A 27,899-nucleotide genomic window follows, 5' to 3' on the forward strand; every position below is an offset into this window, starting at 1 on the left:
TGTAGATATATCCCTGTGCTCTTAGAAACATGCCTGTCTTGAACCTGCAGATTTCCTGGCAATACATTTCTCTTGGTATTAGGTAGCTCTTATTTGTACGTGTGTATGTGTGGAAGCTATATGTAGTAAAAATAAAATAAACTGCAGAAAAGCAGAGGGAGGACTGAAATAACAACAGTCATCTAAAATTAATCCCATTCCTTGCTGTGTCCTACGTTACAGCTTTCTGCAGTATTTTCAGAAGGTTGATTCTGCACTGAACACATGCTCCAGACAAAGCAAAATATTGAGAAAGCCGAGATCAGTTGGAAATGCAGACTTTGCAGGTTGTATCCATATTTTTAATCTAGAAGATCCAAATGATAAAAACTGCAGAAACAGTTGAGATCTTGACCTGCAAATATCTCTGTTTCTTGCATAACTCCATTAATGCTAGAGTGGGGTGCCATTGTGTGTTGCGGTTTGTAGTCCTCTAGAAAATAAGAACACGCTATTGTTCCTCTTTTACTGACTGGAAAATGGGACACAGGGAGTGTCTATATAGTAAAATGCATAGAAATACCCAAGCTGATCTGAATGAGGCAGATTAAGTTCCAGGAGCTCCATCTAAACTGATTAAACTCTATTGTTCAACATAGCCATTCCAGGGAGGATGGAGCAATCTCTACTCTGCAGTCATAGCCATTTACTTTGTTTGTGATGATACATCCAAGAGAGCTATAAACTGGCAAGCTCACACACTATTTATGGTAGCACAATAATACCTAGTGTGGATGCCACAGACATCCAGGAAGTCGGGTGGATCCTTGGAGAACTAGCCAGCACCGTATAGTTACAAACCACCCATAAGCATCAGTGGCAGCTACTTTAAAGCATCTTTGTATCTGTGTTAGCAGAATATTACCCTGAAGCTGTGCAGAAAACGGATCCTGGGTTTCCTGAACACTGCTTGTAGCACTCCGCCTTCTCCCCCTTGACTGGAAGTGCAACCTGGGCCTCTGCAAAACATTGCTGAGGAGGCAAGCCCAAGAGCACCTAAATGCTAAACCTCACCAGGTAGAAGGCCCATGTAGAAGGCCTATCTCTATTTTCTTATCAGAAATTAAACCTTAAGTTTGATCCCTAAATTAAGATGTTCAGGTGCACTTGAGTTCTGTTTGGAGGGCTTGAGTAGGGTTTGAGCAGCGCCTAAAACTTGCTTTTGTTCTCTGCATATGGAAGTGGTGTTTGTGCAAGACTGGTTGATGGGAGGTGAACCACTCATGTAGGCATACCCTAATTTTTTATTTTTTTTTTTGAGGATGTGTGAACATTTACACAAAAATACATTACAAAAGAAAAAATAAATTTATCTCAAGGTTTAAGGTAGAAGGTCACGAACTGGGAAAGAAATATGGGTGAGGAATGAAAACAGAAATAAGAGAAGTGTAAGAACTACACTGAGCCTGAGGAAAGATCAGAAAGAATGAAGAGATGAAGCAGCAATAAATGAAAATGAAAGAGAAAACATAATAGACAACAGAGCTCCAAGGTAAGAGTAAACAGGTCGTGTATATTGTCAGCGAGCAGCTATTTATTGAGAACTCTGAGAATATCAGTACCAGCTTTTCTCACAAGGACAGCTATAACTTTCTCCAGAAAGGGCTAAATGTCAGATGAAGTGTACAGTCTTTCCACATATACCACTGGAGGAGCTGTTACAGGAGGCTCTATCATGGTTGTGGGGGATGGCAGAATTCTCATTTGCTTCCTGGGAAAAGATCACTATTTATTTCTGATGGTGTGGAAAGATAGAAATCAAGAAAGAAACTGACTTATCTGTGACTTGTGCACAATTGCAAAGGCCCAGAGTCACACAATCAAGCATAATGTAACATAATATACAATAACCAAACATAATATAACACCACCACCTGTATGTTCTGCTTTATAGCCTTGAAGCAGGGAATTAACACGTACAGGTTTCCTCAGGACACCTCTTTGGTAATTGTTCCCAGCTACAGCCTTTTGGGTATTGGTCTGGTTTTGAGTGAGAATATTTTACATCCTCATCAGGAAAATGGTTAAACACTAGCTTCTGACTGTTAACGCCATCAGCTTGACACGGGCACTGGAAAACCTGCAAAGTTTCTAATCCAAATTTCCCTTGCCTGTTACATTTAGTTTCATCCTTGGTGGATATAAGGAGAAGTTTATTACTTTGTTGCAGCCCCTCACCTACTTGAGTACTGTTAATCATGCCTTCAATTAATCTTTCCCTCTCTGGGCTAGCAAATGCAATTTTTGCAGTCCTTCCTGAGAGGTCATTTTTTTCCTAGACTCCTGATGATTTTTATGGTTCTCCATTAACACCTGCTCCAGGCATCCACCCCATTTTCAATGTCCCTTCAAAGCTGCACCAATTACTTCAGCTGTGGCCTAACCAGTGTTCAGCTGAATGGAGGGATTTTAATATGAACATATGCTCCTGTCTACCTAGTGCACGGTCAAGTGAAAAAATGTCAAACAGGCCATTTTTTTCTGTATTCTCACTCACTATTCTGTGACTATTCTCACAGTCAGTATTTCTGTAATGATAGTGACTTTTCCATTAAAATAATTTCTTTTCAGAATCAGGTATTTATCACAAACTGGACAGCATTTAAATTCAGTAATTCATGTAATGAATATAATAAATACATATTTTGAACAATCTATTAATTTTTAAAAATGTTTTTGTTTTGACTTTTTGGCGTTCGCTTTTTTATTAGCTGTTTCATGTGGTGTTTTAAACTTAGTGGTTTGTGCCCTGTAGTATCCTGTAGTGTATAAACAGAATTACTGATTTAACATCATGCAGACATTTCTGCTTTTTTTCTGTCTTGATTATAGCAATAACTGGCACCTAATTAACACAAGGTCAAACCCTGATTATCTTAGTCTTCCCAGTGTAAAGGTAAAGATAATGAGAGAGAGGGGGAAGAAATTGTGAGAGCTCCAAGCTCAGACCTTGGAGACAGAAGCCTGCATCAAAAGCTGTAGTTTGAGGACAGCTGTGGCCGTTGGTCAGCCCTGGCTGAATTCAGGGGCTACTTCTGAATTTTAAAAAAGAAAGTAGGTTCAGTGTTTCAGTTCATTCATTTTGAAATCATGTCTGAAGACCAGTTACAAATGATTGTACTGTTGTTTTAATCGTAGAATAAATTACCATTTAAATGCAAGCCAGAAAATACAGTAAAGGGAAATTCTATGAACTTAAAAGAAAAAAACTCAACAGTTACTCTTTTTTCATTTGGGCCTTGTGGCCATGGATCAAACGTTTTTTGAGCACTTCTTAATTTCTTATTTTTCACTGACACTCTTACTGTCTTACTGTCTCTGGGCCTTCCTGCCCTTCCCCTCTCATCTTCTTCCTGTCCTGTTATCTTTCTGCCAGTTTTTGTTATCTACTTTCAGACAGATTTTTTTTCCCCCTTTTGGATCTTACCACCACCATCCCTTTGTTCAGCCCAGTGTCACATCTGAGCACATTTTAGCTCTGTGCGTGTTCTGGAGACACAAGGGTGCTACATCACAGGTTACCCATGCTCTTTTGGCTGAGTATACTGCCAGCAAGCATGGCAAATGAGAGAGGTTTGTGTATGGGAGCAATTGCTGAGTAGATTTTGGCTACTCCCACGTCACAGTACATCAAGGTGCTCTCTTATCAAAGGGATCACTGCACCTAAATTTGCCAAAACCCAGGCAAGTGTAACTTTACTTGGTTGTCATTCATCTGAGCCTGCAGCCAACCTGACGTGAGCAGAAAAGTGAATCTTTCTGTCTGTTTGTCTAGCAACAGTCTCTAATGGGCCAGAATTATGTTCTCAATCATTTTTGATCTCTTGCTTTTATCCCCCATAGGATTCTACTTAGTCACAACTTAACACTGCAAATAAGAGCATAATAAGCCACCAGTTCTAGCACTTCTTTTAATCAACCAGTTCCCCCCAAAATCCTGGTGAGTTTTAAGCATTTTTGCATGTTGATTTCAACTTGTTTTTAAAGTAGACTTAATTATCCATCATTTTAAGAAAACAATTAATTCATAAACACTATTCTACTCTGCTAATCAAATTTACCTTAGTTTATCTCTAGCCTGTGATAAAATCAGCAAATTGTGAATCATAACAAAAGTGTGACTTAAATTCTTATTTTTTTTAGCTTTAAGAAAACTTCAGCCTGTCAACATGGTTATTAAATGGAGTGCCTTTAAAGGATGAATTATCTAAGTATTGCAATGGGCTTTCCAGAAAGTCATGCGGAGTTAGGGGAAGAGTGAGTTAGGGAATGAGCTAATTGGCCAGCTAGTGCATTCAGCTGGTGTTACAGTCATGGTAGTTACTGGGAGATGTTATAACAAACCATATGAAATGTAGGCACTGTTGAAAAAACATTCTGTTTTAGTGCTGTGGCCTTGTGGCATGGGGAATTACAGGAGCTTTGTCAGCAGCTCATAATGAGAATGAAGAGATGGAAAAATGCTTGTTATTTAGGGAAACAAGACCGCTTTTTCGTCTATTTGGATACGATTTGTTTTCAGAGTATTTCAAGTGTGGGTTATAAAGCATTATTCTGACTGGTTAACTACATGGCAGGAAAACCGGTATTTTAAGGGGGCTGTGTAGAGCTTGACTGTGTTCACATATCCTTGGCTGGGGCAGCAGGAGGCACGTAGGGAACTGGTTTAATTTGATGTGGGATATGCCCATATCAAACTGGGCCATCACGTGCTCTGACAAGGCATTATGAAGGCAGCAGCATACTTAGAGAGGATACCCAAGAAAGTGGGACTCACTGGGAAGAGGCAACATCCCAACTAAGACTCATTACAAATGCACAGGTGCCAAGAAGGCTGATAACACACTGCTTGAAAAGGAGGTAAGGGTTCATCTGACTAGACTTTAATATGTGCCTGCAGAGCTCCTGCAATTGCATTATGTATTTTTTTTTCCCAGGTTAGATCTGTGACTCTGGCAGGCCTCGGGTGGTGCTCGTGAAATGTTAATCAGAGCGCAGCATGCTGAGCAAAGGGAACAAAGCTGACTGTTCTGCCCTGTATCCAAAAAAAAGAGAGAATGCCAGGAGATATTACCATGATTGGAGTCACACAAGAATAGTGACATGCTGTCCTGACTCAGTTTTGCTATGTCTGTGTTACAGCATGTTAATGCAGCATGACAGAACATCACACTCCAGACCTGAAAGCACTGGAGGATTAGTTTGTGCTATTTTGCTCTCCCATTCAGTCACAGAGCTGATCTCTTCCTTCCCAAATGTGCCCATCCTTGTCTCACAGCAGTGTAAAATGATTGAGAAATGCCACTGTTTCTGACTCAATGTCAGTTTTTCACCCCCTTCCTCACACCCCTAACTAAAACATTAGTAGAAAAATACAAAGACTGAAAATCTTATTTGAAGCCAAAATTCTAGTTGAGTTACACTGTTACAACTTTTCAGCATAGGGAGAAGATACAGAAATTAATTTACTTTAGGTTTGGTGGGAGTTTTTTTGGATGCTTTGTAACACTGGAGACTTTCACCTCTATCTTGACCTAGAATTTTTAAGACTGGCATCATTTATTGCAGTAAACTCCCAGCAGCTGGAACACTGCCTTGAGGGAAATAGGGAAAGTCAGTCATTACTCAGCCTGGTGCTTCCCCACCCATGTTCTGTGAATCCTCTTCTTCTCCTCACATACAGGGCTGACGCTGAAAACCCCTCCTGAATTGTTTGTACTAGCCAGGAAGCTAGTACAATTTTGCTCCTCCAAGGCAGGGAAATAGGTGCTTACTCCTGCAGTCAGTTATTTTAGTTAATCCTCCACCCTGAAGACCCAGAGCAGCTGTGGTTGTACTCAGGGAGAGGAGGAGCTAGAAAAAATACCTGTAATTGCCTCAGGGTTTTTTTCCAAATTACTCTTACAGACACTAATAACTGTTGGAAAATGACCCACAGTCCAAGGGAGGATACTGTAGCAGATGTTCCCTATTACAGCAGTGAGGGAAAAGCTAAGAGATTTAGGATACAGCTTGAAAAGATTGCTAGAAGAGTTACATGATTTGGTTGCTTTGCTAATAGGCTTCTGAACTTGATTTTCCAGGAAGGTCCATGCTGCTTTCTGCCTTATATGTTTATGTAGTGCTAAATAGATCTGGAAGGTGGCTGAAGTAATGAGATTCTTTCTGTGTTTATTTCAGAAGACAGTAGTCCAGCCAGTACCACCGTCAATGCAACCGTTTTTGCATCAGCATCAACATCAATAGCTGGTAAGAGTTCAAATTTGCTGTTATGTGGTATTCTGAAGCTCCTATTGCCTTTTTACCTTTCAGCTTTTCCAGGTGCTGGGAGAAATTAGGTGAATTAATTCATGTAAGGTGATCATAGAGCAATGTATTTCCCTGGGCCTCTTATAAAACTCTGTTGATAAGAAAGAATTGAGAGGTCTTAGTAAGGAGAGAGTTAATTTGAGCAGGCTGTATTTTTTGTTTCAAGTGAAAAAGGCTGAAATTCTGTGAGTTCCTGTGCTCTCAAGGAGTGGTCCAGGCTTGATCAGATATTAACAAATTAGCTAAGACTCATAGTTCAAGGGTTGTCAGATTAAGAATAATTTGGGAAACAGCACCAGTTAAGGGCTATGGCAGCAGGGAGTAGCTGACATGATGGGTGTTGAGTGATGGAAGAGGACACGAACTTTGATAGTAAAGAATTACACAATATATGTCAATGTTGGGTCTCAGTTAATAGGAGACAATACATGTGTATAAAGCTGTCGTTTGCAAAAATGCTACTGATAACTTCTGAAGCTATTATTATTATTATGAAGCAGATAACTGAAGCTATTATTATCAAGATTCACTTTTGGGGACAAGGTGGTGGCACCAGTGCCTTCACTTTCAAAAACTACATTCCTTTTCTCTTTTGTTTGTGATTGTTTTAACTAGATCAAACTTAAAGTCCTAAAACTATGAAGACTTAAAAGAGAAAATACCTGCTTCAGATGGTAAAAGCCTGTGATTCTGGTTTACATCTTCAACTGACCCATTCAGTTCTCTTTATTCTGTAGCTTTGTAGCTATGAAAAATCAATACTGACCATATTTCATTCATGTGAGCTAAACAACTTCTCCTTCATTAGCCTGAATATTGAAGACTGTTGCATTTAATAAGTGATGGATGTGAGAGAAGAAAATTTGGACACAGGATTCTATTTTTTGATAACTAGAGATGCTAATGAGTCTGGTTTGGAGCTGAAAGAACTGAGATGAATATGATGTATACACTTGAATTGCTAGTAATGGAGGTGAATAAGATGCAGCCAGGTGAAATATGCATATGTTATGTTTATTACAGCAGAATAATTAGTCCTTTTCAAATTGTATTGCAGTTCTTTTATGTTTCAAAACCCCTGATGTTCATGGCTGTTTCAATAACATTTCATAAAGGCTCAACACCTCACAGTGAATGAGCTCTTGCAACGTTTCACTGAAATTTCTCTTGCAGCTTTTTGTCACAGAAGGGAAAGCAGTATTGTTATTTATGCCTATGAGAAAAGCATCAGAAGCCTGCTATGAGATTAAAGCACTTTGTGAGTGTGGAGCAAGGTCTGAACCATGCCCATTTTTTGAGGCAATGGTATTCTAGGTGAACAGCCAGCAAACTGAAAGTGGAGAAAGAAAGTCGAAGTTATTTTTTTATATGTGATGTGAATGCTGATGTGAACCCTGCATTAAGAAGTACTCAAGTCACATGAGAGAAAATGATGTCATGATCTGTTGCTATTCTTTCACATATCCCATCCATGAAAAGTGCTAGAAGAGGTAGTAGGACACATGTTGGATTGTTGTCAGGGATTTAAATGAACCTCTGTAGCTGATAGTAGCACCTTCTGTTAGTATTCAATTACAGAACTGAAAGCTGGGCTCTTAAAATTATTAGTTATAGGGTTTTTAGCTCAGATTCCTCAGCAGCAATTTGGCCAGTCTGTTCCCTTGAGCATGTGCCAGGGGTACATAGGACCTGCAGTATGCCATCCATGCACAGCAGGATGTGCTGATTTAAATCTTGCTATCACCTTAGTGACGTTTGGGCAGCTCTGCTCCCCTCTTTCTGTACCAGCAGCCGCTGGAAGTGATCCCTGCTGCCTGAGGGAGCCCTTTCCCCTCCCCTTGGCTTCCAAATCTCACCTCTCTGGAGGAGAGAACTACCAGGAGTCACCACAAAGGGCACCAAGTTCACCTTGGGGAATATCACTTGCTAGAGATTACTATTCATCTCATCCACAACATCCTAAACTCTGCTGCACACCTTGGAGGAAGGCCTACCGGATGCTCTTTTTCCCCAGAAATCTGAGTGCAGAGGAAGAAGGTCTGGAAAAGCTAGCCAAAAAAGACTCAGCTGGGGCTCGAGGTGGACAGCAGAGAGAAGAGGAAAAAACTGCACAAAGACTAGTAGAGTCTCTCCTCTTTTGGGTCTTTACCTGTAATATGTAAGCTGTGTTCCTGTGTGTCACTCATGCCTCTTTCTGGGGAGTTAACGTCTCTCCTATTGAACAGGTATGCAGCAAAGTGCTGGTCAGCAGTCTAGTCCAGCAGCACAGTGAACCCATCCACCCATGCCAGGCCCCTTTCCCCGCACCTCTTTCCTTGAAGTCCATGTGAAGCATCTCTGTATAACTCCCAAAGAGCGTATACCTCTGCTTTAGAGGATGGCTGGAAGGTACAGCTGCTGACTTTCAGTAGGCAACTTGCAGATTGTCCACTGGCCAAACTTTCCTTCTGATACCAACCATGTGCGCTTTGAATCCTCTTTAAAAATGTGTGGGTAAGAAAGTTCTGCAAGGGCCAGACTTTAAACAGAAAGTCACTGCCTTTGTGAGAGAAGGTAGCCAGAGGTATGTGATGTTTATTTATGCATGGTAAAATAAACCAATAAAGATGTGAATGCATTTCTTGCAGTAACGAAAGATGTGAACCTAACAACTTCACAAGCAACAACTTTGCAAGTGCCAGTGCTGACAGCAGCTGCAGTCAGAGCTACAAATGAATCCATCACAACCCGTAAGTGAAAATTTCTTGGAGATAATTGTTGATGCTGTTCCAGTGGTCATTCAGAAAATTAAGCAACAGTGCCTCTTGGCTTGAGAACTTTTTACAGATAGTGAACTCTTGGGTGAAACCGTGTAGGTGTGCACAGGATCTTCCTCCTGGCTAGGCTGAAGGCAGCTGCAAGCTAGGCCTTGTAATTGTATTATTACAGGCTTGTCTTCAGTGGGATGGCCCATCTATGGGACAGGGAGTGGTTTTCTTTGCAGTGAAGGGAGCTGTCCCTGTTGGTCTTCGATTTAAATGAAATATTTTTTTGATAATTTAAAACTAGGATGCAAGCATGACAGTAGGTTTGTTTTGTGTGTATGCTTATGTGTGTATACAAAATTGAGGAAATAATCTGAATGTTGTTCCTTTATTAGACTCCACACCTTCTTCACCTAATGCTACACAACAAATAACACAAGGTATAACAACACAACCACCAGTAAAAGCGACCACTACAGCAACAGATAAAAGTGACAGCACAACAAACAGTAAGTGATAATTTAATTCAGCCATTCTGATTCCTTGTACACTACATTTCTATAAAAAAGGTGTGGAGCAATAAAAGGAGGTCAGAAAGAGTAGTTTGAATTATGAATTTGGATGTTTGGGGAAGTAGAACTATTCATCTTAATATATTACATATTTTTAATAGATCTTGCCCTAGAATCTTAAACAAAGAATATTATACCTTTAATTTGTAGTGGAGGTGATCTGAAACCATTACACAGGATTTTAATCTCCCTGTATTTGGGAGAGATGGATTTGGAAGGGATTAAAATTTTTATTTTCTTCTGTGTTATTTTCTTCTGTGTTTGTTTTTTTTAAATAAGTATTTGCTTGAAAATAAATGATTCTATGTGATTGGAGTGGTGTCAGAACAGTCCCCTTTGGGGTTTTTTTATTTTTATATATGTTACAGTGGTACAATTAATTATATTCAGCATTATTATGAGTCACAATACTGAAAGCAGAGAGGTGGTACTAATTACTCTGCATCAATCTTAGAAAATACTTTTATCCCCCATAAATCTTCATAATAATGCATGTATTGGCCCAGTGCATCAAACTGAATTCCAGAAAAAGAAAATGAAAAAAAACCAACCCTTTTTGTAAAAATCCCACATATCCAGCAAGTAGCTGGATTAATTTAAACAAGTTTAACAACCAAAAGGAGATCAGATAAACTTCAGATAAAATTCAGGCTCATTTTTTTGTCTGTAAACTGCACTGTAAATGTTTTCTTAAGTCTTTTGCTCAAGTGGAGTTTTTAAATATTTGAATTATTTATATTTAATTGACTCAAAAAATTAACAGTAAATACTCCAGATATTTAACTAGGCAGTCAGGGATACACCAGCATTCTCAGAACTGATACTTAGAGCATACTGAATTGTGACAAATGATTAGAATTTGGCTTCTCTTCCCCTGATTTCCTTGTCTAAAAAGGGACACCTATGAAATGGCCTGAATGATTTCTTTGTGCAAATTCTTTTTTAAAGCCACCGCTCGCAGACCTGAGCCTGCTAAGCTGCCTAGAGAGCAATCACCTTTTCACTTAGTGGTTACGTCTTCTACTGATGCAGCTTTCCCACTATGCTTGGTGTAGGGAGTAGTGTGATTGCCAGCCTGAAGTCTTTTGGTTTGGGGCTTGGCTTTTAAATGCCAGTATCGGTGACTCACAGAATACAGTCTGGCCAATACATAAGCTCCTGAAGTGATACTGAAAGCCACAAAGAATCTTTTTAAGCTTGCATTTGTGACCCTGTGGTTCTGCCAAAAGCCACCAGCATGGCACATTGTATTACAGATGCAATTCCTAGTCTTTTTTGGTTTGGCGGAGGTTCCTGGCTTGTGGGTACCAGAGCAGCACAGCCGCCTGGAACTAAACCTTGGTGACAGGTAAAGCTCCTGGCAGAAGAAGGCAAGCTAATGAGGAAAGGCATGTCTGCCACTGCAGCTTAGCTCTGGCCACTGGTCTGCACTGATGCCTCAAAAAAAGGGTGCTGGGAGTGCAATGATGCTGGAGGTACGATCGGTCTGGGCATGAAGTTTTCACCAATGTGCTTCCTTTCTATTCCTCTTGTGTTCTTTGTTCAGTCCCTAGTTGCTTAGAGTTTTTAAAACTCCTGATTTAAGCTGGAAAAAAGACCCAAAACTTGTGATAAAAATGGCTGATAAATGAACCTAAAAACAGAGCTTACCTGCCTCTCAGTCCCCTTTGTAAAAAGGAAGACCAAATAAGACATTGAGAACTGCCCTGCATTAAAAGACTTAGTATTTTGTTTCAATGCTAGGTAGTGTTTTGAAAAACTGTGTATGTGAAAACAAATTTAAGTGTTTTTTAAGACAAAATTCTGGGCTACCTTTCAAGAAAGTGATACCCTTGGCTTCAGCACAACAGAGTGGGATGGGGGACAAGGTAGTGGCTTTGGTACTGGGCATGGCACAGGGGCTGGGCAGTTGCATGGCCAGCCCTTGCAGAAAACCCACAGACCCTTCAACCACCATCTGGCTGCTGGCTGCAGCCATCTCTCTGTTTCCATCCCACATGTTGGCACAGCAAAGCGCTGTTTGCTTCATTGCATCTTCCCAGCCCCTGCCGGCATCCCCAGCAGCAGCACAGGGCTGGGGGAGTAGTACTTCCTGAAGCGAGCACAGACATAACAAAGAGTTCTGCTCTCAAGAAGGACAGGAGAGGAACATTGCTACTCTCTCTTTCTTTTTCACTGGCACTCACTTCTCCCCCTTTTTGGGCTGGCTGTATAGGACTAAGACAGAAATTGGCAGTGCCTTTATGACACTTCAAAATTTCCTTTACTACACCTGATTTTTCATAAAAAGCAGGCACCTCTTGTTTTGTAATGGAGGCCATTGACTTCTCTGCTTCAATCCCTGCTAAAAGCTTCAGCAAATGGTCACATTCATGTAGCAGAGATTTGACAGGGCTTCCTGTCTATGTTATAATTTCTCCAGCTGCTGTCACCTTTTATTACAGATTCAGGAAAAGCCCCCAGTTCTCCATATGCTGTGAAATTCTGCAAACGACTTTCTTTTTTTTACTTTTTTTTTTTTAAGTCCTCAGTATTCTTTTCCTCTGCGCGACATAACTATAATCTCTCCCTCTTTGCCCTCCTGCCCTGTCTATTATATTGGAAGCCAGAAATTAGACTTGTCTCCTTAACCTTCTGATTTATTAATATAAGAGTTCAAATCCAATAGTTCACATTTAGTGAGAGAGTGACTTCACTTGTGCAGTCCAGGTCCCGAAATAAGAATTTATATGGTGCTAAACTACAGCAAGTTGCATCTGCAATCAGAATTTCATAACCTGGAACACTTGGAGTTATCAAAGAGAATACAAAATGAAATGCAACAAAAAATTATGTTCTTCCTCCCTCAGATATGGAGCAAGCATCTTATGCAATGTCAGTGCTCAATGTAATATACGTAAGAGTGGATTTTTGGCTGTTGTGTTTCTGATTTATTTCATGCTGCTCTCCTGGATGATGATTATTGTGGTGCAATGAAATATTAAATATTAAAAAGTGAGAATAGGAAAGAGCAGAAGAGATACTTTTTCTCTTTTTATCAAATTACTTGTAATTACAAAGGAAGCTTTACTTAAAACTACCAGAAGAGGGTATTGCTCAATTGTCCTCAGGTTGTTACCACGTTATAGGTAAACACTGAGTGTAGTTGGCGGCTGAGACATGTTAGGCAGAGAGATGTTTTAAAACATACATTTTTAAATACTTGGGGTTTTTTGCGTACCAGAAAAAGTAAAGCTGGCAGACAGCAGATGCAATCAGCTATGGGTGTAAACATTAAAACTGAGATCTGCTTGGTTACCTCCCTAGCCAATTTCCGTTCCTCTGAATGGGCATGCAGTTGTATTGGTTTTGCTGCGCTGGGATTTTTCAAAGATTTCATTAATGCATTCATTAATGCAAATTGTTTCTCAGGCTATTGATTACAGGGGTGAGGCCTGTATCTGTCTTTATGCTAAAGAGACAAGCTCAAGGGAGAATGTTTAGCTTCCTATCTGACAAAGCCCTCGTGCTGGCATTTTAACATGGTTTGGGTGCAGTTCTTCTGCCTAGTAAAGGTATTTCCTCGATTCATTGATTGGCCAAGTAGGGTTGTAACACATACAGTTGTCTAAATTCTCTGCAGTGCGTAAAATATATGCAGAGTATTTACTGCTTACTTGAAGCATCTTATGATTTCAAAGCTAGTTAAGTAATAGCCTGCTGTAAAGAAAATTTAAAGGACTGTTGGATAATGCCAAAACATATGTGGATTATATGTATGTTAAGTAGAAAATCATGCTAAGATCAAGTGAGGATATGTGTCCAATTTCAGCTGGTTAAAGAAAATGAAGGGTTTTCAGAGCACAAAGAGTAAAGAAATACCTGAGGCTCAGAGAGCAGCTTTGCAGAGCAGCTTCAGGTTCCCTGCTGTTGATTATCCCTTTGACAAATACGTGTAACACACTGTCATTTATCTTATCAAAATATGCGCAGGGAGACCTGCATCACCACCAGGCAGTTCTGCCGCTGCAGCAATCATCCCCATTCGGACATTTTTATTCATAATCAGCCGTTGACAACAAACGCATTAACTGATGATGTGAGTGCCTTTGCAGCAGCAGCAGCCACCCTTCTCTGCCGTGCTGCTTTTCTGTGAGTCCAGACCTCCCCTGCCAGGCAGGCAGAAATCTTTGCTGCAGCTGGCTGAGCCAAAGCGTGATGAATTACTGCAGCGATGTGTCAGTGGGGACAGCAGAACTGAGTCACCATGTGCCTGCGCAGAGTCCCCCGCCCGTTCCTGCACAGAGTACAGGCACCGCAGCAAGTCTCCTTGCGCTGTCTTCTCCTGTTGAGATCAAATTAAACCTTGCATAGATATGAGTTATGTCAGTGCTGCTATAGTGTATGTGAGCCGTGGCTGGATACGGATGCTTCTGTTTCCACAGGCTTTTGGCACAGAAGCTGTTCGATGTGTTATATGTGTTAAGGGTAGAGCCTATGCTGTGTATTAGGCATGAGGCTTGGTTGCTGCTTAAAAGCTGGTTCAAAGCTGCAAGTCAGCAGAGAATTGGGTTGCTAGGATTTAATCTTACGGTAGTACAGTGGAATTAAGGGAACCTTCCTCTCCAGTTTGCATTTTTTCATCTTGGAGTTGGAGAAAAATGGCACTGACTTGTACTGTAGCACATCCACTTCTCCCCTTGACACTGGGAGCACAGAGCCTATTCTGCAGTCTTGCTGAAATGCAACAAGCTGCATTCCAGGCCCTAAGTAAAAGTGTGAGTCATACCTGGTGCTACCCAAATCCCAGGAAGAATCTCACCCAGGCTGAATTAAAAAAAAATTAAATGGAAATGCTATCATCCCTCCTGATCCCCCACAGAAGCATATCCAGTGCACAGCCTGTGTTCCTGAGAACGATCTGTTCTTGCAGCTCCCAAACACAAGAGGAGCACCCAGGGCTGAGCTGCTGCCAGGACTAATAGGACGTCTGGAACGTGTGATCCTCATGGGAAAACAGCTCTCCATAGGGTTGCAAGGCAACTGGCTGCCTCCCTCCTCAGCTCTCCCACACGCCTGATTGTTTTGCAGTGTTCACAAAGTGTGTGTTCAAATGCCTCTGCACATGAAGGCTTACTGTTATTCTGGCCTTACTTTTCATTGTCCCATGCAAGCTTTTACTAACTTATCAGGGAGCCAAAAGACAGTTGCTGTTGCTGTTACAAGCCCATGCATGTTAAAGGGAGAGAGAGGTTTTTTGGATTTCTTACCTTTTTTTAAATTAATCTCAGATTCAAATTCAGCACTTAAAATTTGACTCTAAAGCAATCACAGTAAGAAAGAAAAGTGGAAAAAGTTTGCTTTTAAAGATTCATGCAAGGCTTCTATGATGACAATGCAGGAATTACTAAAGTTCTCAGATCTCTGCATTATACCATTGTAAAAAGTGAGGTAAAGGGGCCTTTTACACTTATTTCTACTGCAGATTAGGCTTGCATAATGAAGGGGTACAATGTTGAGGTTTCTGGAGGGAGTTGACAATGAAATTACGGTTCTCATCACTAGAATCCCAGTGAAAGTTTTAGGCATTAAAGCTTGGTTTGCATATTTTTCAGTACAGTTTCCTTCTATGTCTTGATCTTCAAAGTTACCATCCCTGGCTGTCCAGCTCCTCTCAGTTCCCAAAGCTGTATGAATCCCCTGAGTCCAGTGGCTTCAGCTCACTCTTTCTTAGCTTGTTGATTTTTGAAGCTTGCCTCTCCAAGGTATTGCACTTAATAAACCAGAGGGGAAGGGAAGGGCCAAGTTAAAGGTGTGTGGTGGTAGAACATGGAACTTTGGGTGTTGGGGTTTTTTTCCTAAGAAAAGGGTTCTTTGAGGGGCCAATCTGGTAATCAGAATTTCTGCATAAAACATGGGATGAAGCATTCCTCAAGATTCACATGTTGTGTGTGAATGGTGTTGCACTCGTTTGACTAAAACGTTTTGAAGTTGTTATGTTCCAGTGTTTGAAACTCATATGAAGAGGCACTGCAAGTAGTTTACAGCTCAGTCACATCTCTGATTTATATCAGAAAGGAAGCATAAGGTTACTCTTGGGCACCCATATGTTTTATTCAGTAGGCACTGTCCTGCCTGTTGTTATGCTGAGGTTTGAGTGTAGACGTAGGAATTACCAGCTGTGCTGGAACAACTATCAGCTATGCTGGAACAACTGAAATTCTTTCTTGTCATTTGGTGACCTTCAGTTCCACGGGCTCAGGTGGTGCCCTGCACCATCGTCTTGGACTCAACTTAGGCTGCAAATCTTGTGACACAGATGGCCTTGATTCTCTATTGACTGTGAGAGAGCAGAAATAAGACACTTTCATTTTTCATATGTTAATTTTCAGGGATATATTATTTCCTAGGCCTTAACAGCACAGAACGAAGTAATTAACTCTGCGCTTATTTACAATCCCTAAAACTTTTTATGATATCACGTTATGTGACAGTTGTGGCTGAAACATGCTGCTTTTTTTTTTTTTAATGAAGGTTAAAGATAGAGGGCAGTAAGCTAGCTTCGCTTCTGCTCATGTTGCTGGTGGTGCAAGACTGTCTAGTTATTTTGGGCTCCCAAATCAAAGCTCTAGGCTGTCTGCTGGCCCAGATGTGAGGCTGTTTCTGGTGCTAAGATGTTCTTTAAAGATGCCTTGACTATGCCAGCAGTAACAACTCCGTTGGGATGGTTCATTGCTTGTCAAGCAGTTACCAGAAGTTGTTTCTGGCCTTAAGTCTCTTCTATGATGGTGGAAGCATTTGTCTGAGGGATGGTCTAAGATCTAATACAATGCTTATGCAGGTGTATCTAACCTGAACATCTGTCTCATTTCCAGCTACACAAGCAAGTGGAACACCATTGGCACAAAATGAGAGTTTGGGTGCTTCAACTACTATGACATCGTCTTTTACAATCTCTCTGCAAAAAAACACTTCTGCTCCTGGAACCTCAAGTAAGTCTTGAAAACATACACTCTGTTTTCTTATACAAACAGTTAAAAAGATGTAAATAGTTTCAAATCTCTTTTTCATTTGTTGTGCATTGTTCTGTAAGGAGGGCCACCTCCTTATTCATGCAGGGTACACTGTGTCCGTGTCATCTAGCTATGAAGTTATAATGAGTGATGGGTGAATTTCAAAACATTCAGTTGGGATACTCAATATCATTACAGGAAGATATAAATTACAAAAGATAATAGCAATCTTTATATATGCTGTATGTGGTCATTGTGTAGCACAGACCGCCAGAGGAGGTCATCAAGATAAATCCTCTGGCTGCAAAGCAAAGGAGACAAAGGAGAAAACAGCTATAATTTTTACAGTTTTTAATAAATCTGGAGGGCAAGTTAATGCATATTACCAATTAAATGATATTGTTCAAAATACAACATGGTCACATACAAGGTCAAAAAGATATTAATCCTTCCCAACTCCAGTCTGCTTTTATTGTTTTTCTGGGTGTGTTTTTGTGTGTTTATCCACTAAGCCACACTGTGGTGAACGTAGATGCCAGATCATATGACTGATAATTTCTTATGCTTCTAACTGGCTTAAATTTCCTAGACTTTGAAGAATCACTTATTCAGGGTTTTTTTAAGGTCTCTTGAGCCTTCACTTCACTCAGTACTTTCTTTCAGCTACTCGTGTGTAAATCCAATAAGGACACAGATTTTGTTTGCGTATCCCAATTATTATTAATGTGTAACATCCCCCAAGGGATACAAGACTTTTTACAACCTCTGGATTGTGTTTGTGGGAGGTAAGCATGCATGTGCACTGTGATTTCTTCCTCATAGAGGATAAGATTGGATATAAAGGTGGTGTAATATCACATGCTCAGTATGCACTGAAATGCTTAGAAGCATGCAAAAAGATATGATAATAAGCTGTCTAAGGAAGCTGGGATTTTTTCATTTTTAATCCAAGGCCACTAATTTAGAGAGGATTCTTTGCAATTATTTCAATAAGCCTATGCTCCTTAATGTATATATTGTGGTCTTCTAGTTACCTGATTATCCTGTTAGGTTTGGTGTCTTTTGGCAGACACATGCATGGTATGGAAAATGTACCATTGGTATACTGCAATAAAACAGTAAATTACCATGTTTTTAGTTGAAAGGTTCCCTCACGCAGGTAAATTCTCCAGGTTGAAATGAAATTGTAACATATATCTGGCTATGGATCACACATTGAGTTACCTATTGCATTGTTTGTGCAGTTACATTTTACATCTGACATTTACCCAGAAAGTTTTACAACCTTCCTTGGGACTGTTTGTGAAAGTCATCATCTTACTCAGCTCACCTTGCTGTAAAACCAATAAATGTTCTTGAACTCAGGGACTACCTGAGATGCCAGTACTGCAAGTGCCTGGCTGAGAAATAAAGGCCCCATCTATCCAGGGGGAGCGAGTCTAGGTGCTTGGCATAGCCAGTACTTTGAGTTCCCATAAATCTGCCATTTCAAAATCGCTTCTTCCTGTACCATGATTTCCACATTTACACCTTTCCTGTCTCCTTACAGCACCAGCTCCTTGCTTCTTTCTTGCAGCTTAAATACACAAGAAATCCCATTACTCACCCTGATGACTTAAGTAGCTTACTGAATGAATGCACCTTTCAGCCACCCTTGCGCCCTTGTTCTCTATGTTAAAGACTTTAAGAAAAAATTGTTTGATTCCCTCTAAACAGCTTTTTTCTCTTATACGCAATCTCTCAGGGCCAAGGGAAGCCATATGCTACGCCCTAATAACTTTTAAAGCAATGCAAGTGTGAAGCCGGTTGTTTCACTCTGTGCTGAGACTAGAAGAAATGCTGTCTCTCTCACTGTCATTAGATTATTTTTTCCCAGCTCTTTCAAATTTCACATTCAGGGACTTACATAGGGGTTGGATAGCTTTTGTTCACCAGATCAGCGGCTGGTATGCACAGTGATGCTGGTGTTGCAGCCCACAGGGGACAGCAGAGATCACAAGCTGAAGGCACCCAAGCCACAGCTTTTGCGTGGGAGCTCAGGGGAAGACAAATTAATGTGAGATTGATCCAAAACAGAACGTTTCTATTTGGTGTACTCAACCAAAATAATTCAGCTGGCTAACCTCAGTGCAAAATAATATGTGTAGTTTTGAGTCCACTTTTTTTTAAAAAGGCCATTTTGGTGAAAAATTCCTTTCTTGCTGTAGAAAAACAGGGTGGGGAAAAGCATATTTTGAAGAGGAATTTCCAATCAGCCATATCAAAAGATCAGAGTGTGGGATGAGTGCCACAGTGAGCTGGAGAGCAACTGAAACGAGTGGGAGAGCCTAGGAAAGAACTTGGAGAAACATCAGAGAACAGTATTGCTGTATTAAAGAAGATTGAAACCACCAGCCATGGAGGAGGGGCTGCATAGTGCTCACCCAGGCTAAAGAAGGCAATAGAGACTGTTTTAGCAAAGAGAGCAACCTGCATGCGTGCCATTGACACATACACTTCCTCAACTTTAACTCTGGCTGCACGTATAATATACCTCCTACTCATTCTCCACCTCCACAGATGATTGCTTTTTAATATTTAATTTTCTTCTTTTGTTTAATTAATGAAAAATAAGAAATTTAATGGATCAGTCAGAGTCTAACTACATCTGAAAAACTACAAGTAGTGTAGTTTTTATTTCTGTGACCTAAACAACAAAAAATCCGTAAAGCAGTATGAGCTTAAGTTCACCCAGCAGGGTGATAAGATCAGAAGATCTATTATAATAAAGTGTCAGATGAATCAACCTGCTGCATCTATTGATATCTTTATTGCACTCCTCCAATTATAAATCCTACTCATTTGATTCACAGGAGGCATCTCCCTAAGAAAAATTTCTACGAGTAAGACAATGAGGGTTTGACTCCTTCTGTACACAAACTGTGTAGGAACTCTGGATAGTGATATTAGGTAAAAATTACCTACCATATCTTCATCTTCTTCACAAAGAGAGACACACAAAAATCAAAGTGTCTGAGAGATGGAAAATATAGCAAAGCCTCAGTTAACGCAACTACAGATCTATAGCATGGTCAGGGCAAGGAGGGGTTTTGAAGTTCTTAATTTTGCTTTGATTTATATTGTGGTATCCCCTCTGAGTAATCAGCCAAATTTATTCATTTGTTTTGCCAGTGAGCACAGTTTCATGTGGCTGCCCTCCAAAAACAGAAGCAGCAAACTGCAGGGTATCCAGGCTGCTTAGGTAGCAGTCGTTGGAGAACAGAGTGGGGAGAGGTTATTTATTGGTCTCTTTCCCCATCTGTCAAGCTTCTAACCAGCACTGAACTGACTCAGGCAGGTATTTTCAAATCAAACCACTGTCACGCGCCAAATTTTTTATCCTTTTCCTCCTTACTGAACAACGAGGATTCAGCACACCCAGTGTTGCACACCTCACTTTTCATGATGAATCTGGAAATCTTCCCAGATTATTTATGCAAAGCATCTGCCCCCTAACTCACAGCCCCAGAGGATGTGGTAAGCTCTGAAGAGGCAGCTAGAACAACTACAGTAACTATGTTAGCAAGTGAAATGCTGCCTTTCCTTCTACCTTTCCCTTTTTTTTAGAACATGTGACCCCATCACCAAAAAGGGCACTGGATGGTTATTTAGAAAATGCAAACTGAAAGCACCTGCTGAACCATCTCTGATAAGCACAGCATTGTGTGGCAGGGGTGAGCAATTTCTGAACAGAGGGTGAGCTGGCACCTTGCTTGCATACTGGAAGCAAGGGGAGAAAAAGAAAGGCATGAGATTTTTCCTATTTAATTTTTCATGCTTTAGCTGAATCTGGGTGACATATCTTTGCAAAAGATGCTTGTTTTATTGTGTGTAGATGTGTGAAGTTTTTGAAAAATAACATAAGCTCAGGAGGCTCCGACAGTCCTTGAAGGAAGGACAGGGGGCTGCTTTCATGTTTCCTACCTGGGATCATTTCTGCTGTCTGTGTTTACTGAAGTGGTGAGGTCTGGCCAGGGCAGCAGCGTGGGTTTGGGTTGTGCCTATGGGTACTGAACCACAGGTCACCCAACCTTTCCTGTTTGCAGAGCCTGTCACCTGCATACAACTTTGACAAACCTTAAGTCTCTGGGGTGAACTTTGGCTTTACATGCTTTTTCTGTTTATTTTTTTTGCTCTAATCTGATCCAAGATGGTTCACTTTGTTGGTGAGAATGAAGGGAAAAAGTATAATTATGTTATAATCCTTGTGGGGGGTGGGGGGTGAGGGTCTTAGGAAAGCTCAGCTCTCCTCAGGCTTGGGAGACAAGGTTTGAGCTTTCATAGAGAAGTGACCTATTTGTAAGACTTGACAAGGTCTTCTACCTTTCTCCAAGGATATGCACACACAGGGCTTTACAGTTTGGTGTATTTTTTCCATGGGATCCCACTCCTTATAGGTTGAAGGAAAGGCATTATTTGGGTAACAAGCAACCATATATTTGGATGTTTCCTTAATGCCAGGTATGTGTCCTGCTGCATTCTGCACTGTGTTATTTCAAACCTCCTTTGACAGGCGAATAATTAACTTCAGGAAAGCTTTTCCTTGGCTTTTGTTGTGAATGTTGCCCAAACATGCTATAAACATTGCCTAATGAATCATCACAGGGATCGTCTCTGAGGAAGGTGACATTGGTTTTTGCAGATGGACTGAGGACATGATAAAGGGCTTAAGAAAGAAGTCTCCTCTGGACCCTAGGAAGCCAGGGCAAGATAATTGTGTACCTTCAGAATATTTAGCATTACTAATATTTAGTATGTTCAAGAAGAGCTCTTAACTGCTGACTTCTAAGCACTTGGCTTTTCAACCTGAACGTGCTTTTCATGCATATTTGTGATCAAAATGCAGTTAAAGCTCTGTCAGATATATCATTAGCAAAGTTTTTATTTGCACCCCAGTGGCTCAAGTGATCCATTTTTAATTGGGTGTAGAGAGGAGGAAAAACAAGAGCAGCCATTCTTGTTTTCAAAGTACATTCACAGCAGTAGAATAATGTGCTTCCCTTCTGTTACAGCTCCAGTGGTAGTAGCTGTCTTTGTACAAAGCATCAGTCCACAGCGCAGAAAGTGCAGCAAGGGCATAACGGTGGATTTGTACTCCCTGGGGATCCCGGTTGGAGGAGGAGCACTGCAGCCCAGGGCACTCAAGGGAGAGGCTCGATGCCTATCCAGAGTTACAGCTGTCACACCGCTCCATCTGTGGTCTCCCAGCCTGGAGGATGTGTTGGTGTGTCACATCCTCCTGGGGAGCTCCCAGGGCAGGGTCAGATGCACTATGTTCCCCACAGATGCTGTGTCAGCAGTGAACCCTGAAAAGAACCAGTGAGGGGGCTTAAAAGCCCTACTGGTGCCCTACAGTCTAGAGAAAGGTGATCAAACACTGTAATTTTAACCTTAAAATAATGAGCAGCTGCTGAGGATATAGTCCCTGAAGGATTTTTTTCCATGGTAGCTCCAGTAATCCAGTGTGAGAGGCCTCCTCAGGCAGGCAGAGTGCCAGTCACTTGTCCCTGGCAAGAGAGTCTGTCTTGTACAACAAATGTTTTGCTGCTAGTTCATGCAGGTGGATAGTCTTGAAGACATGGACGAGTTAGGTGTCCAGCTCCCTTTGACTTTAGAGAGATCACAGAAGAGATTTAATGCAACATAATAAAAATCACTGTGGGAGAATTGTCTGTGGTTAGCCTCCAAGTCTCAAGTATTCATGGTTGCCTTAATTTCCAAGCCTGCTACAATCTAGATGCACAAAAGCAGCAGCACACTAACTAAAAGCTAACAAAAAACTTGTGAAGTGGCTGGGGGAAGCTGACAGTAGTGAGCCAGTAAGCATGGTGTACAGCACTCTGCAAGGTCCATTTCTTCCTCATTACCAATGCCTTTTGCTCCTGCTGCTCGGCAGTCTGCTAGCCAAAAGCACCAAGATAATTAATGAGGATTCATTTTTAAAGGATTTTGTGACACTTGAAGACATGTCTCAATTAGGCATTTGAGTTTCTTTTATTAAAACACTTATTTGCCAGTTTAATGCCAGCTATTCACTCCCAGGCACTTATTTGGTTTTGGCAGGAGGAATGTTTTAGGAATGTATCAATTAATTTGGGATTTTCTTCCTTTGAGCAGAATAGCTAGCGTAGGCTGAGCTTTGGATTCTACTCCCTTTTATAATGGACGTCTGCAGACTTTCACAGCTCAGATTTTCTGGGCTTGGGAACAGTGTCAGTGTGTCTGTTCTGGGGCAGCATTTCTTGTGGGGTTACTGAGCACATTGCTGGAGTCTGCCAGTTTGTATGCTGTGAAGGATCTGGACATCTAAAACAGATACTAATAAACATGTTCCTTCTGTTTTATTGCAGGCCTTCACGTGAGCTCCTCAACAGAATCGAAAAGTAAGAGCAACAGAAGAGTGTGCTCTGTGCACACTGGTGAAAAGGGCTGGCGTGGGGTGGGAGGGGGGCGGCCTGAGGAAAGGAAACATTCAGGGAACAGGGAGGCTCTGGGGGAAGAATGAACCTGAAGTGTAGTACAGAGAAGCAGAGGAGTGATGCTCAACTTGTAGCAATGAGTAAGTTTGCTGTGATTTCAGATGAATGCCATGTTGGACTATCAGATACTGAAAAGAAAACAGGGTGGGAGCACAAAAAAAAATTCAGGCCTGGTGTGCTGCAATGGGAAACTGATATAAATAGAGTGTTTACCAAGGAGATTGTTCTTGTCAGTGGCTCTTATTCCTCGTCCTGTGCTTAGAAGCAGCAGGTCCTAGAGTAAGGCAAGAGTTTCCTGTGCTAGTGAACCTGTAGGGTCCCATTTTCCTTTCTCTGGGCTTATCAGGAAACAGTTTCTTCTGTACTGATCCCTGCAGTTCTTGCTGCTGCTGCCAGCAAAACCTGCCCCCCTGTTACCGTGATGGATGTATTACTCCAGTGAACTGGTATTCTGATCCCAGACATTCCATAGCTGGAAAATATCTTCCAGATTCACTTTCCAGATTCAGAGAAACTAGACAGGGTGGGCTGGCTTGTGAGAAACTTTAGTGAATGAAGTGGGTAACTGAGTTAGAGGTTTTAATTCCTTAATCCATTTCGTTCATTCAGTAGTGCTTCTTTATAGCCATTGTATTTCTTCTTGATGGTCTCAAGTAGTTAAAATATTGTTCTTTTCTGCATTGCTCACATCTTGGTCATTTGTAACAGAGAACTAGGAAAACAACCAGGATTGGAATCCTCAGTTTTTCTCCTGAGGAAATGCTGCACAATGCAGGGATACACATTCATGTTTTTCAGTGTAATTTGTTTCTGTTGACATTTTCAGTCAGTATCCAGGATAACTCATTGCCATGATAATTGCCTGCTTGCCCTGTATATCATGTAGTATATCAGGTAAAGTAGCAAAAAGGGCAGTAGCATTTCCCTGGGAAATCTAAAGCAATCACATGGAGTTATGAATTCAAAAGAATTATTTCAGTCACTTGATGATGGCTCACATTTTCCATTCTTACATTATCACCCCTCAGCAGACAGGCACTATGGGAGAGAGAACTTCTGTTGTTCTTTTCTGTGATTTTTCAGAGATAAGGGTATCAGACAATGATTGTTTCCTGTGCTATAATATCAGAATGTCTTGGCTGTGGCTGTTTTGTTTAGTCATCACACAAGCACATAGTAAACGATCATTTTTCCCTAGGAGGTTTCAGACTTCAACTAGAAAAATGAAAGGGGGGGGGGGGGGGATAGGGGGTGGCAAGGGAAGAAAAATAAACAGAGAAGCTAAACAATCCATCCAAAATTCACACAGCTACACGAGCAGAACAAAAATGAAAACATGGCGCTCTCAAATCTTTCCCTTTGCACTACCAGTCAATCCAAATAAATTTTTAAGTAGGACCATGTGGCTCCTAGTTACCTGGAAAATCCAGTGTACTGGCATATCCAGCAAACCTATGGAGAAACTGGCCCCTGGCTGTTCTCTGCTTTTCTCCTCTTGCACCAGTAGACAATGTACTTTCACATATCTGAACAGACTAGTATGTTGTGAGAATGGGAATATGGACAAAAGGAGAATAGTGGAGAAAAAGCAATCACCAAAACATTTCTCAATAGCAAGCTCGAGTTTAAAATCAGTGCAGCAAGGAAGAGGGAGTCCTGCACGGTTAGGACAATCAAACCTTGTTTGTTACTCTTAATTCAGCGATCTAGAATTACAAGTACTGTCTATACAAAAGCCTCTGTAAAATTAGGGACGTATCATTCAGAGTCTTTGGAGAACAAAATTGTATTCTAGGTCTCAAAATTACCCTGGGAAACTTGTTTTAATGACTCAATTTCATAGCTTCCACCCATCAATTTGAGCCTTCTTCTGTTCTTTGGAAGAGGAACTGTGCATCTGTACAGGTACGAGATATGAGCGGATACCTAAACAATGGATCAGAGCCTCCAATAAAACCTCAGTGGCTGCTCTCATGTTCTAACTACTTATATATGGAGTTATACTCTCTGCTAGGACCCCTGCTTAAGAGACCACGTTCCTCAGGAACCTTTCTTTGAGAGCCATTCTGATATTTAAATGAGCAATGGAACACTTGGCCTTGCATCACATTTTTCCAGCTGGTCAGCTTCTTCAGTGGCAGTAAGCACACATCTACTCAAGCCTCTACTCAATACAGAATACAATCCTGTGTGCTGTATAATGTAACTAGGGCAGCACCGATGTCTAGTTTATCTTTTTTCTCTCTGGAAGTTCAGTGATTGTTTTTCTACAGACTGTATGCCACAAGGTAATAAATATTTTGGGTTGTTGATACCTGACAGAAATTCAGATTAGCACCTGAAGGTAGAAATGCATTCCTTTAAACCCTGCCCTAAAAAACACCCCAGAGGCTGCCAACACTTATTGCTGTTCCCAAATGTGGCAGAGAGCATGCACATCCCTTTATAACACTCAACTCTCAAGAAAATCGCTAGCTACTAATATTGCAGTTCTTTGGACTTCTTAATCTACTATTAGCACTTTTTTTTAATCAGCAGTGAAATATTTTGGTCTTTCTTCTTTTGGGGGCAGGTCTAACTTTCACTCTCTTGCTTGTTTATTTGCTTGTGAAGAGTTCTCTCCTAATGTCAAACAGTACCTTAACCTCCTGGAAGTGAAAAAGTTTGTAGCTTATAACCTGTAAGCGTGTGTTTCTTCTAGGCAACACTAGATAAACTTTTCCACCTCTCTTGCCAAGTCATCCAGGTATTATTGAGAAGAACTATACCTGTGGAGCACCAAACGCTCCAGAACAGGGGCCACAAAAGTTGTTTTGGGAGGGTAATTTTGGGGAGGGGGTGGTGTTTGGGGATTTCTGACAATGACATGTTAGTTCTGGCAATAACATGTTAACCTGAAAGGCAATATTTCTTTTGCAAATCTAGCTTTTGACAGTCCTGGAAACAAGAAAGTGCCAGGGAGTGATATCCACTATTCTAGTGAGTGTTCCTACTTTATTGTCCCGCTTTTGAGTTTTCAGTCCATCAGTTTGGCTTTTGATGAGTGATTGGAGCAGCAGAGAAATGAAGCTGGCAGTTTTATTTCTATGCTTACTAGACATAGACTCTATAAAAAAATTGGTTTAACTGTTACAAAACTCCTCTCAAAGAGAAACAGCTTAACAAGGTGACACCACTGTCATTTGAGAACAGCATGATAATTCCCAAGGATTGATTTGAAGTAATAAACCGGGGCGGGGGGGGGGGGGGGGGGGGGGGGGGAGGAAGTGAACAGAGTCATCTCCTGTGAGAGAAGACAAAAGGAAGCATATGAAAATGTTGATCATATACCATTATGAGTACATAGTATATGAATATATTGTTATGAAAGTATTATATGAAAATCTTGTTCATATTGTCATGAGAGACAAGGACTAGGAGGGAGTCTCCTGAAGACTCTTCAAGCACTTGATATTTGCATAAGGCATGTTTCTTAATATTTTATTTTAGTATTATGCATCTCTAGGGCAGGAGTGTTGCTGCAGATCTGCTATTCCCACCCGAAGTACTGGCTTAGCAAGATATGTTTGATGTTTTCCCACTGCAAACTAGTCTCCAGGTTCTTCCTCTAGTTCCATCGATGCACGTGCACATCTATATGAATATTCAATATTAATTGCATCAAGAGCCATCAAAGATGATACTTCAAAATACCGGGTGGCCATTATGGCTAATGCTGTGGAAGGCTGCAAGAATGCAGCTACAGCCTCCCCTGACACAGGGCTTAGGCCAGCAGGCAAGAGAGAGGCTGTTAAATGTGGCTGATAGCTGCCAGAAAAAAAAGACAAATAGGGAGAAGCTGAGCTTATATATTTCCCCGGGAAAGCTTCTCTTCATTACATAATTCTTTCCTTTTTGCTTCTTGGCTGGGAAACACCTGTCAGGAAATGGCAGATGGTGGGAAATAATAAAAGGAAAGAAATGTCCTCATTTAAAAATGAGATCTTGCATTTTCTATCCCTGGTTGTAACTGCTGTGGGGAATGTTACTGAATTATGTAACTCCTCAGTGTCTTTCTGGGTGTACAACTTTAAAAGAGGAATAATCGCTTCAGTTGCTGAATTTCAGATGAGTCTTGTTTTCAAAAAAGAGGAAAAAATAAATTGCATGTATCAAAGATTTATTCCTGAAACACGACTGTTTTGCAAAACCTTTGGGGGCCACCAGCACTGGGGGTGAATTGTGCATATTTTGATCAAGACTATGGTGATCCCAGTGGGCCAGGTGCTAAAACTTCACTCTCCTGCAGAAAAATGGGTGAAACCAGCTCTACAGGGCAGCGCAAGTGTCAGGGAAGGACTAAAGGGTGGGGGAAGGAAGGTGTCTAAGTCCTCCCTCCACAAGGGCTGTGAGCCTGAGGCTCAGTGGGTGTGGGAGGAGTAACAGGAGCAGCAAGTTGCCCTGTTCCAGAGGAACTGCTCATGTTTGGTGTTGTAGAGCTGGAGATGCCTCTCGCCTTTGTGTGTGTGACTGCCTGTACATGAAGGCAATGCAAGCCAGGGGCAGCAGGCAAAATTATGTTGTCCCTCTTTTCCAGACATCATCCTGCCAATTGTCATCGCCTTGATAGTCATTACGCTCTCTGTATTCTTGCTGGTGGCTTTGTATAGAATGTGCCAGAAGAAAACTCCAGGTATTTGGTTTGCTTTCTCTGAAGGTGGGGGAAAAGTGCTTTTTATTATTATA

General features: G+C 41.1%; 1 protein-coding gene across 2 annotated transcripts in view; it reads left to right on the forward strand.

Moving 5' to 3' along the window:
* Positions 1-27,899, forward strand: part of EMCN (endomucin) — a 55,812-nt gene that overhangs the window by 11,274 nt on the left and 16,639 nt on the right. The window contains exons 2-8 of one of the 2 annotated variants that reach the window (XM_027812081.2): positions 6,220-6,288; positions 8,976-9,077; positions 9,488-9,601; positions 16,519-16,635; positions 23,046-23,078; positions 26,100-26,153; positions 27,751-27,846. In XM_027812081.2, the coding sequence (XP_027667882.1) occupies positions 6,220-6,288; positions 8,976-9,077; positions 9,488-9,601; positions 16,519-16,635; positions 23,046-23,078; positions 26,100-26,153; positions 27,751-27,846 (585 nt within the window). The remainder of the gene's footprint in view (positions 1-6,219; positions 6,289-8,975; positions 9,078-9,487; positions 9,602-16,518; positions 16,636-23,045; positions 23,079-26,099; positions 26,154-27,750; positions 27,847-27,899) is intronic. The other variant, XM_055702615.1, reaches the window with a different exon arrangement.

Source organism: Falco cherrug, chromosome 1 (assembly GCF_023634085.1).
Source record: "Falco cherrug isolate bFalChe1 chromosome 1, bFalChe1.pri, whole genome shotgun sequence".
Classification (NCBI taxonomy): domain Eukaryota; kingdom Metazoa; phylum Chordata; class Aves; order Falconiformes; family Falconidae; genus Falco; species Falco cherrug.